This window comes from Cyprinodon tularosa, unplaced genomic scaffold (genome assembly GCF_016077235.1).
Source record: "Cyprinodon tularosa strain WSP-4 unplaced genomic scaffold, ASM1607723v1 ctg84, whole genome shotgun sequence".
Lineage (NCBI taxonomy): Eukaryota > Metazoa > Chordata > Actinopteri > Cyprinodontiformes > Cyprinodontidae > Cyprinodon > Cyprinodon tularosa.
The window spans coordinates 1,347,595-1,365,164 of record NW_024039607.1 but is presented as its reverse complement, the minus strand read 5'-3'; the positions used below and the strand labels follow the sequence as shown (position 1 = coordinate 1,365,164).

Here is a 17,570-nt window from a genome sequence, read left to right as displayed (position 1 = left end):
GAAGCCAGTGTTGAGAAGCAGATGATCCAATTTGTTTCTAATCCTGTAGTGGATAATGAGTACATGATTTAATCAACTCTATTAAGCGGGTTTAAACTGTTCTCACCAATTAGAGTGGATTCTTCATAAAAGCATATGTTTAGGTACTACAGATGAAATAAAATGCCTATTGTTCTGACATACTACATTTGTATCATGTTTGGATTTCGGTGAAGGGGGACTGCCAAAATCAAACATGCAAATAGAAATGCAGTAGAGCAATTTTAAAGCCTTTTAACTCACAGTTGGATTATGGAAACTGGTATTAATTGGATTTAATCCCCAGTCGGCAGATGGCCGCTCACACAGCCTGGTTCTAGAGGTTTCTTCCTGTTAAAAGGGAGTTTTTCCTCTCCACTGTCGCTACAAGCATGCTTAGTGTGAGGGATTGTATTTGAGTCAATGAGTCGATGCAATCAACTGGTTTTCCTTAGAAAACTTTATAAATTTGACTGTATGATCTGGTTGAACTGTAAAGTGCCTTGAGATGACATGTGTTGTGAATTTGGCGCTATATAAATAAACTAAATTGAATTGAATTGAAATTTAGTTGTGGTGGATTAGTCTTAAACATTGAATCACTTCCTTTTTCTGGTGAACATGTTGAAGATTCTTAGTCATCCAGGCAGTCATTCAAAAAAAAAGTTAAAAACAAACCACTGGACTTTTTTTTTCCAAGTTTGAAGATGTTTCGTTTCTCATCCAGGAAGCTTTTTCAAATCAAAATATCAGGAATTGCGTTAAGGTTGTATACAGTAGACCAACAAAGCCTTGTTTTTGAAAACCTGCAAATTGAAATGGATGAACAGGTCCACCTGTTTGGAATGGGGGTCGTTTGGCTTCTTTTGTTAGCCTGCAATGCCCCATACCCATCTAAGTATCAATTGATGTACAAATGCAAAAATGTAGTGTTTGGCTTTTGAGTTTCAGGCTGTTAAATTGTATAACTGTACTGGATGTTAATCTTCAGAAAGATTAATCATAATCTGAAATAACTGGTCTAACCTGGAATAAAGGTTAGTGGTTCAATCCAACACAGAGGCGTAGCCATAACATTTTAATAAGGGGCAATACCCAATGTACACTGAGGGGTGGCCGAAAGGTGCCAGAACCTCAGTCAATTTACACTGTTCCAACAGGAAAATGAACGAGCACAACTATACTTTCCTACAGCCTTTGATAACAAATAGACGCATACATTTAAACATCCATGCTGTCCAAATTTGAGGTGTGGACAAATTTCAGGTTGAGTTATGGTGCAAACATCTTATTCATTGTCATTACTAACATACTTTTATCAATAATTGTTCTTTATAAAACTAGTAATTACATGTATTTATATCTAAGTTAAATTGATTATTATTAAAGTAAACTCAATTATAGATATCCTAAAAGCAAATAATGACTAGACAGAAAAAATTGAAAGATATCTTGGATTGTAATTTTGACTATTCTAAATTCCTTTTAAGATATCTCGAATTTAACTAAATATATCTTAAATTGACATTCTGACTAGTCAAAATGTGTAATGATCTTTTTAATGAGCGTCCAGGAGGATCATTCCTAAAAGATTTCTTACAGTCAGTTTAATCCAAAGGACGGAAAGTAATTTGAGATGACTTGAAAAGAATTTTGACTAGTCTAAATGTAATTTAAGATATCTTGAATTATTATTCTTCCTAATCAGAATGTAAATACAGATATCTTAAATTACCTTTCCGGATAGTCAAAATGTAGTTCTGTCTAATCAAAATGTATTTTAAGATATCTGGAACGTAATTATGGATGGTCAGACGAAACCGAATGTATGTTAAAACGGCTTGCCATACACTCCGCTGGTTGGTAAATAAGACTGTTTTCACTAAAGCTAACAGGTTCATCAGTACACGGGACCTTGTCAGGGACTATTTGAATCCGCCAGATTGTCCTGTCCTTTATGGGATTATCCAGACGCAGACACGTTGAACCGTTTCGTGCCAACCCACCTGCCCAGCGAATGCTGACCAAGAGGGCGGCGTTAAAGATGGAGGGGAGGGGGCGTAACCGGAGGATGTGACGTTCAGTTAGGTGAGATAAACTGCTCGTTAACGTTGATGTTTGACGTTTGCAGGGTTATCAGCAGCAGCGGGATGGCTAGCTGAAGTAAATGCTGTCTGGCGGTTCAGGTGAACGTTGAAGGGGGGAGGGCGGGCCAACAATGGACGTCACTCTCATATTGTCCGCTGTCATTTTCACGTTGCTCGCAATCGTGGTCGCGACGTCGTTGCTGAAAGGCTCGCTGCCCGCGGCGAACGCGCGCGGTGGCTTCAGTCGTAAAGGAGAGCGCGCGGCCGAAGGGTCGGCGAAGCTGAACGGTCACGTAGCAGCCGAGCGGAAGAAGAAGGAGGAAGACAACTGGAGCGAGATCAGTGGGAGCTCACACGACCACTGGGATGTAGTGAAATCTGTGAGTAGGTCCCGACCTCCTGCAGCGAAGTTCCGATCGCTTTAGAGATTTGCTTCTTTGCATAATTCTCCCTTAATCTGCTGAGTGCAGGCAGCGTCTGGACGACACAGCCTGAGGGAGCTCTGGTTTAACAAGGTGCAAGGGATGCGATGCAACTCCATACGTTATTTAGCATTAACCCTTTATAGGGCAAGTTACCATTTCTGATCACTTGGATACCCCTTAGAAATGGAGTCTCCCCCCATCCCTCAGTGAAGTCTAGAAGCACAAGATCTATATCCAGCCATTCATTAACGATGCTGCTACATGGCTTTAAATCTTAATTTGGCCTTTGACCAATTAGATGAGCCTTTAATGATATATTACTGTAAATTAAGATGAAAAAAAGGTTAACAAGGCAAGAAAAAAGGCAAAAAGCTTGCACTTATTTTAAGAAAAATTGACTGACTTAGATTTCAGTTTTTTGCAGTGCACTCTTTACTTGAAATTTAGATATTTAAAGTATTTCACTGACTGCCCTTTAAAGGGTTCAAAACTACCCTTTAAAAAAAGGATATAAAGATAAATAGGGGGATTTATTTTCAGCTGTTACTTTTATTTCAAAAATAATGACAAAAATGAAACCCCTGTTTTTTAATTTTTTTTATAAAATCTACAAAAAAATGGCATATGTGATGTCTTACACCTTAATGGGGAAGTTTGTTGACACTGCAACAAGAGGGTAAGGTAAAGAAATAAATAAAGTAATTGCCTTTTTTCTTGCAAAACACTGGTTATAATAATTAAGATAGCTGCACCCCTTAGTACCAACCTATAATGCCAAAGGTGTCACTGAGACCATGTAATTACCATGCTTAACTTGCCATCAAACCCATCTGAACTAAAATAAACATAAATCATACATTGAATAAGATGAAAGTCAGCGAACAAGGCATTTTAAATACTGCCTAAAAGTAAACTGGTTCATCGAAACTCTGATAGTAATTTCCAAAAGACTTAAAAACTAAATTTAAATATTAAATTTGCAGTTTTGCAAGTCTTTTTAAATGGTGCACACAGGGAATGAATTTATAAAGTAATCCTGGACAAAGAATTGAACACTATAGTGATATTAATTGCAAGTAAATTGAGGCGAGGAATCACAACAAATAATAATGGGGAAGGAAAATGGATGACTACTCTGACATTTTGCAGACAAGTTTTTTATATAGACTGGGGTGGGGGGGTACTTACAAAAGAAAATAAGAATACAAGGATTTATTGATAAAATGAAAGAAAATTGGACTACAAACGTAAACTAATACTAGCTGAACATCCAAGTTTACTGTCATTTGTCAGTGTGTAACAAAAGTAATTTCCCTCTGGGATTATTAAAGTATTTCTGATTCTGATTTATCATATCGGCTCCATTTTCTTCATGTTAAATCATGTAGAGCAAAAATGAAAGTTCTAAACATTCAAGATTACAATATCTTGTTTGGCTTGGCTTTTATTTTGAAAGGTCCAACGATGGTAACCTGTGGAGAAGGCTTTCACTATCCTCTCTCCGGCCATACCTGACCCATGTTAACCATTTATAAATGGTCATAATATGTCATCTGAGACAGGAGAATAACTTGCACACCTCAAAATGAAAGCGCACGCAGTCGCCTGGGTCACATGAGATTCAGTAGAGGCAACAACAGCAAAATAACAGACAGGAAGCTTCTGATTTTCTTTGAAATTCTCTGACAGGAGCAGGAACACCCCCACTTTCAGACAGAAGAGGGTGCATGTGTCAAGTACTCGTCCTCCACATTGAGCTCCAGCTTAGAGGTGGACTCGTGCGAAGCCTCGTCAGGGAGGAGCCGCGGGTCGTTCATCGGGCTCTCTGGTACGGAGCTCCTAAAGTGTGCTTTCTCTTCTCCTCAGACAGAAGGAGCCACAGAGAGCCCTGGGGACAACCGTAAGCATTTTTGGCCACATTAAATCCTTTAAGATTACAATATATCTATTGTTTATTGACGTTTAATCTTTGTGTCCCCTTTCTTTTTCCTCTTTGAATGGTGAAAGTGGAATCAGATGCAAATAATTCCTTGAAGTATGTTCCTGGAAAGGCACGATCACACCATTTAGAGGCAATGATGTCCAAAGAAGAGCTGGAAGAGGAGCAAAGGTCAGTGAAAAACACATTTCTTATAAGATGCACCACATATGTACCATATTAAAATTACCCATGATGCTCTGTGGGTGATACGTATGCAAAATTCAAAGCAGCCATATTACATGTAAACAAATGATTTCTTTCAGAGCAAAAACAAATCAAACTTCCTCAAGTTGAGCACCTTAAACAGTATAGTGTGGTATATACAGTACATATGCTATTTAAATGCTAAATCCTAGCCTCTCAGCTGCCTCTCATGTCTAGATGCTTCTTCAGCTTTGTTAAAACAGATGAGCTATAGATCCCCTGAGTCGCATCAGAGCATTTCCCAAAAATTAAAGTTTGTCATGTTTTGTTTAGATGCATCTTCATGCAGTAAACAGAGACTAAACAGTCTGCTCCTTTGCTGCGAGACTAGCCTAATCATTTCATCATTCACCTGCAATGTAATGGATATCTAAGTAATATTCAATTAGACGCTAGTTTCACTCTTTTTTCATGCTTTTCACTCTACAAACATAAATCATGTTTCTATTTAATGCAGCAGTTTGCTGTTTTAGTATGAGAATAGTTAATGGGACTGATAGCCATGCAGGAAATAACAGCTATGTTACTCATCACATTATTTAGATGCCATTGTTGCTTTTTGAAATCAAATCCCCTATTTGGTAGAAAATGTAAGTTAAACAACAAAGACTTCTCCTCCTTTGACTTTTATTTTTTTTAATCCCAGTTAGTTCAAAGTCCTTACCTGTGAGTAAATATTATAAACTAAACGTCAGAGAAGACTTAGAGCTATAGTTGGAGGGACTACATGTCCTCACATGCCTTAGAACACATAGGGATCTGAAGGAGGTTCCTCCTAGACCTGTAATCCCTGCAATCCAATCCCGGATAAGTGGAGGACAGTTGATGTATGGATGAATGCTGTGAAGGTGTGAAACCGAAGTCAAATTGCTTGTTTGTGCGCAAAAAGTTGCTGAATTTACACGTTGATCCGTAATCAGTGGTTTATGAAGGATTAGCCTTCAAAACAACCTGCCAAAAGTTGCCCTTTTATTCATTTCTACAAAATTATTGACAAATCAGGATAAAAAGATCAAAAAATTTTTTTTTTTTTTTTTAGATGGTAGGTGCTTTTCTGGTGTTGTTTGCTCCAAAATGTGCATAAATTGGCAGCCTGTAACTAGTTCTCATCTAAGAATAGCAAAAATCTAACCTATAACCCCCAAAAAGCAGTTTCCAGACCAAAAGAAAAGCTTGTATTCTCTTTCCATTAAAAGTCGGGGCGTCCTCCATCCTCTTATTTCTCTGCTTCTAGTCCTGCATGGTGCATGTTTGTCTGTTGCATTAGGGCACAGCTTTACGCGAGACAGAGTAAAGATGATACTGAGCCTCTTCTTAACACCCTTAGCTGTCTGACGGATGCATAACAGGGGATTTAAAGACACAAAGCCAAGCGTTAGGTCATCACTACTTGGGGAAGAAAAGTCGAAGATGGTTGGATTTTTTTTCTATAACAAATATGCACATCCTGCTTCTATCATTGCAGCAGTAAATGCAAAGCAGACGATATGTGTCTGATAGCCGGAAAAAGGAGCAGACACATAGTTAAGTATGAGATATACTTTACTAGCAGTCCTTAGAGAGCTCCCTCCTGGCCAATGGATGAAACAACTTGCATAGTTAGTATTTTGTCGACCTTAACCTCAGCTGTGATGTACAGTCAGCAGCTCTTTAGCCTCATGTGGCCATGAAGTGGTTAACAATGCAGTGTTGCTCACACCTTCCCACTTCTTCTCCCCCCCTGCAGCCCTGTTAACCTGTATTAGATGTGTGGTCCACAGGTGTCCATCCGCAGGTGTTGATTGTATCCCTGATGGGTTTCTTTCTGTCTTCTCCCACAAGAGGGCGCTATAGTATCACATCACTTACAATTTTCAAGGTTGACCAGTTAAATAGAGTTGTAGTTGATTATAATAGTAGTCCTGCTTATAATTGTATATGAGTAATTAATTTATTATAATTATTAGCGTTGAATTATCATATCACTGAAGTCATTTTTTTCTCATACTTACCAACCATTGGGTTGTGTAATTTTCATGCCTTGTTTTAAACCAGAAGAAGCAACTGTATTCTGAAAAGTTGGTTTCTCTGTCATTGAAATGATAATTTTTAAGGAAACGTAAAAAAAAAAAAAAAGACTTTTTAATTGTTGAAATGATTCGCAGAAGGATAAATAATGAGGCAGTTACCCTGAAATGCATTTAGTATGCAGCGTTGGGGATCAAGTTGAAAATTGTGGACCACTGACTAACACCATCTCAACGATTAATTGGCTGTTGCTATGAAGAAAAGTGGCCACATCCATCTAACTTCAAATTCATGCATTTAAAAAAAGACAACTTAAACAAAATTGTTTAATTTAATACCAGCAGAGATACAGCCACTAGTGTGCAGAAAATATCAAAATTAAGGGGATAATATGACAGTATCTGGCAAACCAGTTTCCAGATAATATGACATTTATCCTGGGACATCTTCTTAGAAGTGATCAGGGCTCATTTTTCAGAGTGATTTATCAGTCTATTAAAGTCAATTTCACCTTTATTGTGAAATATCTGAGAAAACCTTTTCATAATACCTGCCTGGTTCCCTGCAAAAGATAATGATATCTCTCCCTACCTCTAATTCCTGATGGAAAAAAAGGAGAAAGTAACATTTTGAGATAGAATTAGGAAGAGAAGAGTAAAACTGTGATGGCCTTTGAATTTAAATTCATTTTATGTCATGTATTTTTTATTTTTTTACATCTCTTCCCTGACTCTCGTCTCTCTGTTGTGACCATAATACTCATTTTAAATATATAACGAGCATTTGTGTGCATGACGTCTCCCCAGAAATGAAAGAGGAATGGATTTATTCCAAGAATTAAGAGCTAGCAAGTAATGTTATGGAGGTAGCAACCTTTGAAATTACTGTACATATTTTCTAATCAGTCTAATTTGCAGATATTTGCTGTGTCCAAATGTCTGCCTTAACCCCTAAATCCCTCACTCCCTATATAGGGCGGGGACTATATAGTGGACTTTGTAGTGAACTTAGATAACTTACTGTTCAGACAGATGATCACTTCTTTTTGCTCCCTGTTTGTCACATGACTCCTCCTCCCCGCACGGTGCCTGCGCCATCTTTATTTGTTGCTGCTGTCGGGTAGCAACAACTGTAACCAAAATCGGGCCACCGTGACAGGAAAATCCCATGATGCTTTGCAAGAAGAGCTGTCCTCGCAAAGCATTCCGGGATATATCTGCTCGTCTAGTGACCCTGGATGATCACTACTTTTCAAGGTGCATTGTGGGAAATTTAGAAATTGGTTTACTCACATTCACCTCTACTTAGCATTGCGTCTCGTGTCAAACTTCTGTATTAGCATATTTATGCCTATGGTGTGTTCAAAAACAGCTCGGAAAAAGAAGTTACTGCACGCTAAAAACTAGTTTAACTGTTGTAACGGCTGAATAAAGTCCGGGGAGGGGCATATAGGGACTCTGTGTGCATACCTTGCCTCCATTATGACAATGTATATATCCCCCACAATCATACTTTTTTTTTTCTGTAAAAATAGGGAGATTAGTGGGAGAAATTACTGATTGGGAGTTTGGCGGGAGATAACATAAAAAATCGTGAGTCTCCTGCATTAAAAAAAGGGAGAGTTGGAAAGTATGGTATCTCATTCTGAAAGATGAGGCTGATAGTAAAATATTTCTAGTTAGTTAATTTAGTTATTTTTGAAAAATAGATAGTTATTAGGCATCAGTCAGGTTCTCCTTTTTACGCTCCCTCTCAGTCGACATTTTCTCTTTGATTACTCACCTAACCAGACGATTGGAGGTTTGTGGTCAGCCATCCTGCTTTTAGCTTAAATCCCATAAAAATATTTTCCACTTCACTCGTCTGCTTCAACGGGGATCAGTTTGATACTGACTTAGACTGCACTGAAAATATGTTGCAATATATCCTTTGACACAAGAGGCGGTGCACAGTTTACATCATCCGCTTAATATCTTAAAAGGATTAATGGTAATTAATAAATGCTCAAAAGTTGTTCACAGATTCCAAACAAAATGGTATTCCAGTTTATTTAATAAAAATTTCAGTTATTTCTGCTCAACAAATGCCTTAAACTTTTCATATGTAAAACTGCTCGTAAAACTGCTGTTTTATTTCTTTCTATGTACGTTTCTGTATGTAATAGGCCTTTGATTCCAGAGGTTATTGCTCTGCACTCAGATGAGCTAAGTATTTGATGAGTTTGCATCACACTGGGTTTTATTATTTTTTTGTTAATATGAACTATATTGCAGCCTATTTCAATCTACCCCAAAAATGTGCAATTCCAACATTACTAGAACTAAATAAAAGCTATTCTATTGTTAGGAAGGCAGCTTTGGTTTAAGCTCTTCATGTCAGTGAAGGTTTGCCCACAACCAAATCTGTCCAACGTTTCAAGAACTTTCTCTGTAACTTTACCATAACCAACTGTTATCTTAATGCACCTCTGAGAAGAGTTATAGCACATGACTTTTATTCAACACTTGAAGAGTTATTTGTACAGTTAGAGAACATACAGAGTTATTTTACAATTAAACACGGATAAATTAACTAATCATTATCAGTATAGAAACTTCACAGCAACAGACAAAAATGTAAGATTGTGAAATATACAATAAGCAAGCTATATGTAAAGTTTTAGACAGTTTTAGAGAAAATTTTATACAAGAATATCTGAATAGTGTGGAGAGGGTTTGTTTACAGTACTCATGGGGTTAAGAATTTGAAGAGTCAATTACAGCTGCTATTCTTTTGCGTTATTTCTGTACCAGCTTTAAAAATCTCTGCCAAATAACTCAATGAAAGTGAATATAGTCATCTAGAGGTGTTTATTTTCAAGTCTTTTATTTAGCTATTATGTTACTTATTTATGTCTTGGTTTTTACTGAACCGACTCACCAGAATAAAGTCTTCTACAGCCGGGTTTTTGTCCAGGATTGTCCTGGATCAGCTCCATCCATCTTACCTTTAACCCTAACCAGCTTAACGCTCCCTGCTTAAGAAAAGCATCCCATATGGTGTTTAGAGCTTTTCTTTTAATTTATTGCTGCTATAGACTTCTATTTTATTCAGTGGGCGGCATATGAATGCACAACACACTTTTAATAATTTGGATATTAATTTGTAAGATTTAATCAAGACCATCAATAATTCTTTCTCATGTTAAAATTGTGATATTCTGAGTTTAAACCATCGATAAAATCGTGGAGGTCTGTAGAAATGTAAAAGTGAAAGATGTGAGCACGCATTGGTAAGGTTGTTTTCTAAGTAATGCCAGGTATACACGGTTTTCTGTTTAAATGATTTACATTCAAAAATGATTGAATGCAATAGTTTTTATATGTAGATTCTATTTGCTTATGTTTTTCTGGATTTGGTACACACAGTTTCCTGGACGAGAGGACTGTTTCGCAAAACCAAGGAAGCGGATTAAGCCGGGATTTTCCCTGGTTTAATTAAGCCTTGACTCATTTTCACAAAACATAACTAACTCTGGTATTTTATTGCCTGCATCTAGTCTCCTATACTGCAAAATCTTAACAAGTAATTTTTTCTTAGAATAAGCGCATTTTTTCTTGGATTGAGGAGGTAAGTGAGACACTTTGCCAATGGAAAAAGACAATTAACCTTTAAAATAAGAAAAAAATTATTGCATTGTCTTATTTCAAGTGCATTTTATCTAATTATCTTATTTTAAGAGTAAAAATACTCATTCCACTGGCAAATCGTCTTATTTACCTACTCACATTAAGGGTAAATACACTTATTTCTCTACTCTTTACTTATTTCTAGATTGTTTTTAAAGTGTACAGAACAGGCTAACAACCAGCCTTACTTAATCCTGGTGCTTTATCTATTCAGTCAGTGCTCATGCCAAAACCATTGATTTATGTCAGTAATTACATTTTCTCGCCCATGTGTTTTGGTACTTTTATCAGCCTACATCATATTAACACTGATGCAGATCGATATTCAGGTGCAGAGGTAGCCCTTTTTTACGGTTCCAGCTGTGGGGAAAAAATAAGACTAGGATTCAGCACTACCCTACGGGGAAGAGCCCAGGTCCTGCCAATCATTCACCTGATCATACCTAGCTTAGCAGCAACCAAGGGTGGTCCCAAAGCTGGGGCCATGGCTGGCACATGTCCTTACCAACCCAGCTAAACCCCCAAACAACCCAGCCCTCAGACAGACACCTCCCTCACAACGCCAGCCAAAACCTACCCACAGCAACCCCCCATGAACCACATATCTGCCCCCAGACGCCAGAGTGGGGAGCCATCCAACCAAAGGAACCAGATAACCATGGCCGTTCCTGGCCACCGTACCCATTGCTGCCAGGCAACGGGTACATCTGGGTATGTCTGGATAATGTTTCAATAGTAATATACATTGCAATACAGTTTACACAGTAATGGCGATATGAGATCTGAACATATGCAGTAGGGATTACAGCTTTTGTCACCGACTGACTCCAGGGACAGGTTTTTCGAGCCAAGCAGAAAAAGCAGCAGCGTATTGGTTACCTGAGCAATGGCGGACACCACAAACAGGTGCTTTGCAGCTCTAGGCTGCACTGCTCAGCTGTTAGGCTTAAAAGTTTTAGCTTAAAAAAAAAAGAGAGCCCACGATAACATCACCAAACATCCATGTTTTGAGTGACCTGTACCTGCAAATTCAGTTAATACTTTATTAAAAGGGATATTAAATGTTAAAGTATCTCATCCAGCTTTCCTTAACAAGTAGTAGATATGGATAACTGTAGGCAGAAGGGATCTTTGGTAGCAGTCTGATTTGCGTTAGATATGTTAGTATTTACCAGTATTCTGGAGAGGATGCTTACTGTTGTCCATAGTGCTTTTTATTTTATGAAGACTTATTTTTTATGAATTCATCTACAGGTTCTAGATGAGCTCCTAGAACCTTTATCCTTTATCATATATTTCCAATTTTTAAAGTGATTTCCTCTAATGTTATTACCCTAGCAGCTGATGGCAGAAAAGATGATATTCTCCACAACAGACTTATAGAAGATGTCCAGCATATTGCTGCCAATCCTGGAGTCTCCAAGCTTTCTTAAGAAGTACAATCTGCTCTGTCCCTTCTTGTTGACTGTTTAACGTTTGCCTCTCTAGTCAAGTTTGTTATTTTCCAGGCGAACACTAAGGAACTTATTCTTCTCCACCACCTCCAATTCCTATCCCATGATGTTAAAAAATTCTATTTGTTCCTGTTTCTTCTATAAAAATCTACAATCATCTCACTTTTGAGATCAGATGACTTTTTTTTTTTTTTTTATTCCACAAAGCAGTTCACCAGCTCCCTGTACCCAGCTTCTTGTACTTCTCTGATGTGACCAGGGCATTTCTGCAATTGAATAGTTAGGAAGCTTGATAGAGACATTTTGAATTCAGGAATATGATCCGGCAGCCAAAATTCAGTAAAACACATAATACTGCATAGCCTATATTCTTGCTCGTTACCTGTTAGGGCTTGGAGTTCGTCTAACTTGTTCCCTTAAGTGCTCATTATGCTTGACATGCGTACATTCCATGCGGAAAATGAGCTGTCTGTCAATGGATCTGCTGCAATTATACTTGTTGCGGCTTTCCCTCCCGAGCTGACAACACCCAGCCAGTGGTACATGATGTGCTCAACAGTAGTGCTTGAGTAAAAGTATTGATACTCAGAGTCAAATCTTATTCAGCTACAAGTAAAAGCTACTCAGTCAAACATCTGCTCTAAAGTATTGAAGTACTAATTTTTGAAAATACTTAAGTATTCAGAAGTACATATTAGATACCGCAACTCATCCTACTCCATACAAGTTCAAGCTCTAAAGCATGCTCATTAAAGCATCCCACTGCGCTAGGTCTATATGTTTATATATATATAAAAAACAATTAATTGACTAAACTTACCTTGTAGGTGCGACCCATGCATCAAACTCTGAAGGTTCCGGAGCAGCTGTGTGCGGACCGAATGCAAAGCAGGGCACACAGTTTATTGATCCTAGCGCAGGGGTTAATAAACCGAGAGCACAGTTTCTCAATCCGCGGGCACGGATTAATAAACAGAGAGCATAGTTTCTTAATCTGCGCACACGGATTGGAAAAACTCAGTTTATCAATCCGTGCCCATGGATTTCCACCGGCTTATTATTATTTTTTTTTTTACCCTGACACCCAGAGGGCTCCGTAGCTTTGTTTTTAGTAACATGGGAAGTTTAAAAAACAACCAAAAAAGTTATTATTGGAAAGTGCTGCCTATAGCATCAATGAGGGTTTATCAACTGTTAGATTTCTGGAATTCAATCAGTTTAGTCTTTTTTTTTTTTTTTTTAGAGCTATTTATACATTATTAGTTGTTTTGCTAATGTATTATAGTGAATTTGGAGCATAATCTCCCCGTTTGTTTTTTCTTCCTGAACTTATGAAAGTTAATTACAAAAAATAAAGCAGGCCATGACAACGAATGTGAAAGAGGCAAGAAGCTATGGACTAAATGGGGGAAAGATAATGCCCTTATCTGTAGCATTAGAAAATGTAACATGTTTTCTGCTTTTGTTTTTTTTAACAACAATTAAAACATTTTTTTTTTTTTATATTGGAGGAGGGTCATGGACTTGACATAACATTAATAAGCTTGGATAGGCATCTGTTATGGCCTTTCTTGGCAGGATTTTATTTTTGTTTCTATAGATATTTTAATTACATCATAGTAAGTGAAATTGGGAACGATATAAGTTCTGGCCAAATCGTCTAGCCCCACTTCTACCATATTAATATTTAAGTAAGAATGACTTAACTACATCAATTTATGAGTTGCATTAATCTTCAGACAATCTTTTATGCTGACTGCATTTTCAGCAACATGTAGTCAAAGTGCCAGACACACAAGACTTGTTTTTTAATACCTGGATAAGATAATCAAATATGTGTGAAGGCACTTTTTAAGTAATTAGTACAAATAATTTGTACCTTATTTCGATTTAATACTACCAATCTGCTAAATGTTCTTAACTGTGGGAAAAAAGTGGGTTTCTTTGCTGCTGCTTTTCCAGAGTTTTCATGCCAAACACCATTCTTGACATAACAAAAATTTTATCACTAAAAAAGGATGAAAAGTGAGAAAAACAGCTGTCAGATTCATGCATCTTACAATTTTAGTTTGAGAAGCTTTTAAGTTTACAGCTGCTCTTTTAGAACATGATTTATTTAGGCATTCAGTCAATCCACTATACTTCACTGCATCATTGAATCTGTGATCGACCTCACGGTCTCTTAAAGAAAACAGCAAACGTGTATTCGTCAGGATTACTTGCTGATTACTTAAATTAGTCAAAGCCACACTTGTCGAGACCAGCTTAGCCTTTTTAAAAAACATTATGCCAGGATCCACAGAACATGCTAGAACTGGCTTTATACCTCGTCATGGCTTTCTAAACTCTGCTCTTTTGAAACTGCCCTCTCATCTTAGAGAAATCTTTCTCTAAAAAAACATTCTAAGAATTTAACCGTTGTATGTGGTATTTTCCCCAGGGTACAGAGGGAGCAGCTTGCTGCAATCTTCCAACTGCTGAAAGACAACAAGGAGACGTTTGGGAACATGTCTGAAGGAGACTTGGAGGAGCAACTCAGACTCTACTCTATCTGAGGCTTCTATTGAACCTTATCATCTGCAGGACGTATTCAGGACTCCAAATAATTTAATTCCCTTGCAGTATTTCAACACAGCTGTCCATCTCACTAACCGGTATTTTTTTGTTGTGTTTATAATTTGTATCACACACACTTACACTCCTCCACCTGTCATATAACCTTGAAAAAATTACAATGGATCATTGTTTCTGTTGGTTACTTGGGATAACATTGGACCTGTTGTAATAAACCAGAATGTTGTGTGAATATGTGTTCAGTCTAATTTCTGTGAGAGCTGCACCAGTCTGTTCTCATTTTGTTCTTTGCCCTTTTACATTGTTCCACACCTGTCTGAAAAATGTAAAACGACCCATCCTATTTAAAAGGCAGTGTATATATGATCTCTGAGAAAACATGTCTTTGTATCAGCACAGCTTCCACAGTACATGCATCAGAATTTTCCAGCAACAATGTGGTGTGAAGTCTGAAGGCTAATCCCTCTTAATTACTACTTACAAAGTTCAACCCTTTAAAAAACACAAACACACACACACATATATATATATTCAATTCAGATTATTTATGTAGCGCCATATCACAACACATTAGCGATGGAACGGTTTATGAAAACCGTCCGAACCGTTCGGTTCGACTGTCTCGGTTTGGTTCGTGTGTGTTGCGTTTGGTTCATTCGCTGCTCCTTTTTCTCATAGGCGAAGCGTTTACACTCCAGAGCAGAAGGTGGCGGTACTGCGACCAAAGCCAACCACCAGTAGTAAGCAAGAAGAAAAAGCGAAGCAGCGTAGCCGGGTGTAGCAGAAAAAAATCAGTTGTTGTGGAGAATTGTGTGGGTGTGGTGAGTGGGAAAGAACAGGAGTTGGAAGACGCGCCAGCAGCACTTTATAGGTCTGCTGTATGGGACCACTTTGTATTTACAGGTGCTGGTCATAAAATTAGAATATCATGAAAAAGTAGATTGATTTCAGTAATTCCATTTAAAAAGTGAAACTTGTATATTATATTCATACATTACATACAAACTCATATATTTCAGATGTTTATTTTGTTTAATTTTGATGATTACAAATGACAACAAATGAAAATCTCAAATTCATCATATCAGAAAATTAGAATATTGTGAAAAGGTTCAAAATTGATGGCCCCTGGTGCCACACTCTAATCAGCTAATTAACTCAAACCACCTGCAAAAGCCTTTAAATGGTCTTTCAGTCTAGTTCTATAGGCTACACAATCATGGGGAAGACTGCTGACTTGACAGTTGTCCAAAAGACGACCATCGACACCTTGCACAAGGAGGGCAAGACACAAAAGGTAATCGCTAAAGAGGCTGGCTGTTCACAGAGCTCAGTGTCCAAGCACATTAATAGAGAGGCGAAGGGAAGGAAAAGATGTGGTCGAAAAAAGTGTACAAGCAAGAGAGATAACCGCACCCTGGAGAGGATTGTGAAACAAAACCCATTCAAAAATGTGGGGGAGATTCACAAAGAGTGGACTGCAGCTGGAGTGAGTGCTTCAAGAACCACCACACACAGACGTATGAAAGACATGGGTTTCTGCTGTCGCATTCCTTGTGTCAAGCCACTCTTGAACCACAGACAGCGTCAGAAGCGTCTTGCCTGGGCTAAAGAGAAACAGGACTGGACTGCTGGTGAGTGGTCCAAAGTCATGTTCTCTGATGAAAGTAAATTTTGCATTTCCTTTGGAAATCAAGGTCCCAGAGTCTGGAGGAAAAGAAGAGAGGCACTTCATCCACGTTGCTTGAAGTCCAGTGTAAAGTTTCCACAGTCAGTGATGGTTTGGGGTGCCATGTCATCTGCTGGTGTTGGTCCATTGTGTTTTCTGAGGTCCAGGGTCAACGCAGCCACATACCAGGAAGTTTTAGAGCACTTCATGCTTCCTGCAGCTGACCAACTTTTTGGAGATGCAGATTTCATTTTCCAACAGGACTTGGCACCTGCACACAGTGCCAAAGCTACCAGTACCTGGTTGAAGGACCATGGTATCCCTGTTCTTAATTGGCCAGCAAACTCTCCTGACCTTAACCCCATAGAAAATCTATGGGGTATTGTGAAGAAGAAGATGCAATACACCAGACCCAACAACTCAGAAGAGCTAAAAGCCACTATTAGAGCAACCTGGGCTATCATAACACCTGAGCAGTGCCACAGACTGATCGACTCCATGCCACGCCGCATTGCTGCAGTAATACAGGCCAAAGGAGGCCCAACTAAATACTGAGTGCTGTACATGCTCATACTTTTCATGTTCATACTTTTCAGTTGGCCAACATTTCTATAAATCCTTTGTTTTTATTGGTCTTCAGTAATATTCTAATTTTCTGATATGATGAATTTGAGATTTTCATTTGTTGTCATTTGTAATCATCAAAATTAAACAAAATAAACATCTGAAATATATGAGTTTGTATGTAATGTATGAATATAATATACAAGTTTCACTTTTTAAATGGAATTACTGAAATCAATCTACTTTTTCATGATATTCTAATTTTATGACCAGCACCTGTAGAGTGACCTACGATGACGGCCGAAAGAAAGTTGTGGATAAAAGTGCAACAGTGTGCCAGCATTGTGTTGTTAAAGCTAAATGCAACACTACCAACATGTCAGCTTAGAGATTTTCCTAACAATCAACATTTACCGAACCGAAAACCGTGACCACGAAACTAAACCGAACCGAACCGTGGATTTTGTGAACCGTTTCACCCCTACAACACATATCATCTCAAGGCACTTTACGGTTCACCAGATCATACAGCCAAATGGTGAAGGGATCCTTGGGTAAACAGCAGAGCTGTCAAAAGGTTAGAAAAGTATTATGTTTATTAGTCAAGTACAAGTATGAATCATACTGTTCAAAAACACTTTGTAGAAGTTAGAGTATCAACTTAAGCTTTTTAGTCAAGTATAAAAGTTCTGTTCACGGGTGAGGGGAGAATGAAGTGGGAGACCGACAAACAGATCGGTTCGGCTGATGCTATATTGCGGATGCTGCACCAGTCTTTCGTGGTGAAGAGAGAGGTGAGTGAAAAGGCAAAACTCTCAATTTACCAGTCACCCTACGTTCCTAACCTCACCTATGGTCATGAAATCTGGATCATGATCTAAAGGAGGTCCCGGATACAAGCGACTGGAATGAGCTTTAT

At 38.2% G+C, this 17,570-nt stretch overlaps 1 protein-coding gene across 2 annotated transcripts; it reads left to right on the top strand.

Annotated features, from left to right (window-relative positions):
- Positions 1-2,112: 2,112 nt before the first annotated feature.
- LOC119774981 (matrix-remodeling-associated protein 7-like) lies at positions 2,113-14,650 on the top strand. Of its 2 annotated transcripts, none has more exons than XM_038272820.1 (4): positions 2,113-2,485; positions 4,220-4,430; positions 4,532-4,640; positions 14,285-14,650. In XM_038272820.1, the coding sequence occupies exons 1-4, from the start codon at positions 2,237-2,239 to the stop codon at positions 14,397-14,399; spliced, it is 684 nt and encodes a 227-aa protein (XP_038128748.1). In that variant the 5' UTR covers positions 2,113-2,236; the 3' UTR covers positions 14,400-14,650. The 2 variants fall into 2 exon arrangements, with proteins under 2 accessions (XP_038128748.1, XP_038128749.1); XM_038272821.1 differs by having other exon boundaries at positions 4,397-4,430; positions 14,285-14,422.
- The last annotated feature ends 2,920 nt before the right edge of the window (positions 14,651-17,570 follow it).

Bases quoted from the DNA above. Each gene is read 5' to 3' on its own strand.
- LOC119774981 (XM_038272820.1), top strand. From the start codon at position 2,237: ATGGACGTCACTCTCATATTGTCCGCTGTCATTTTCACGTTGCTCGCA. The intron at 2,486-4,219 runs GTGAGTAGGTCC...ATTCTCTGACAG, and splicing joins ACTGGGATGTAGTGAAATCT to GAGCAGGAACACCCCCACTT. The intron at 4,641-14,284 runs GTCAGTGAAAAA...TATTTTCCCCAG, and splicing joins GAGCTGGAAGAGGAGCAAAG to GGTACAGAGGGAGCAGCTTG.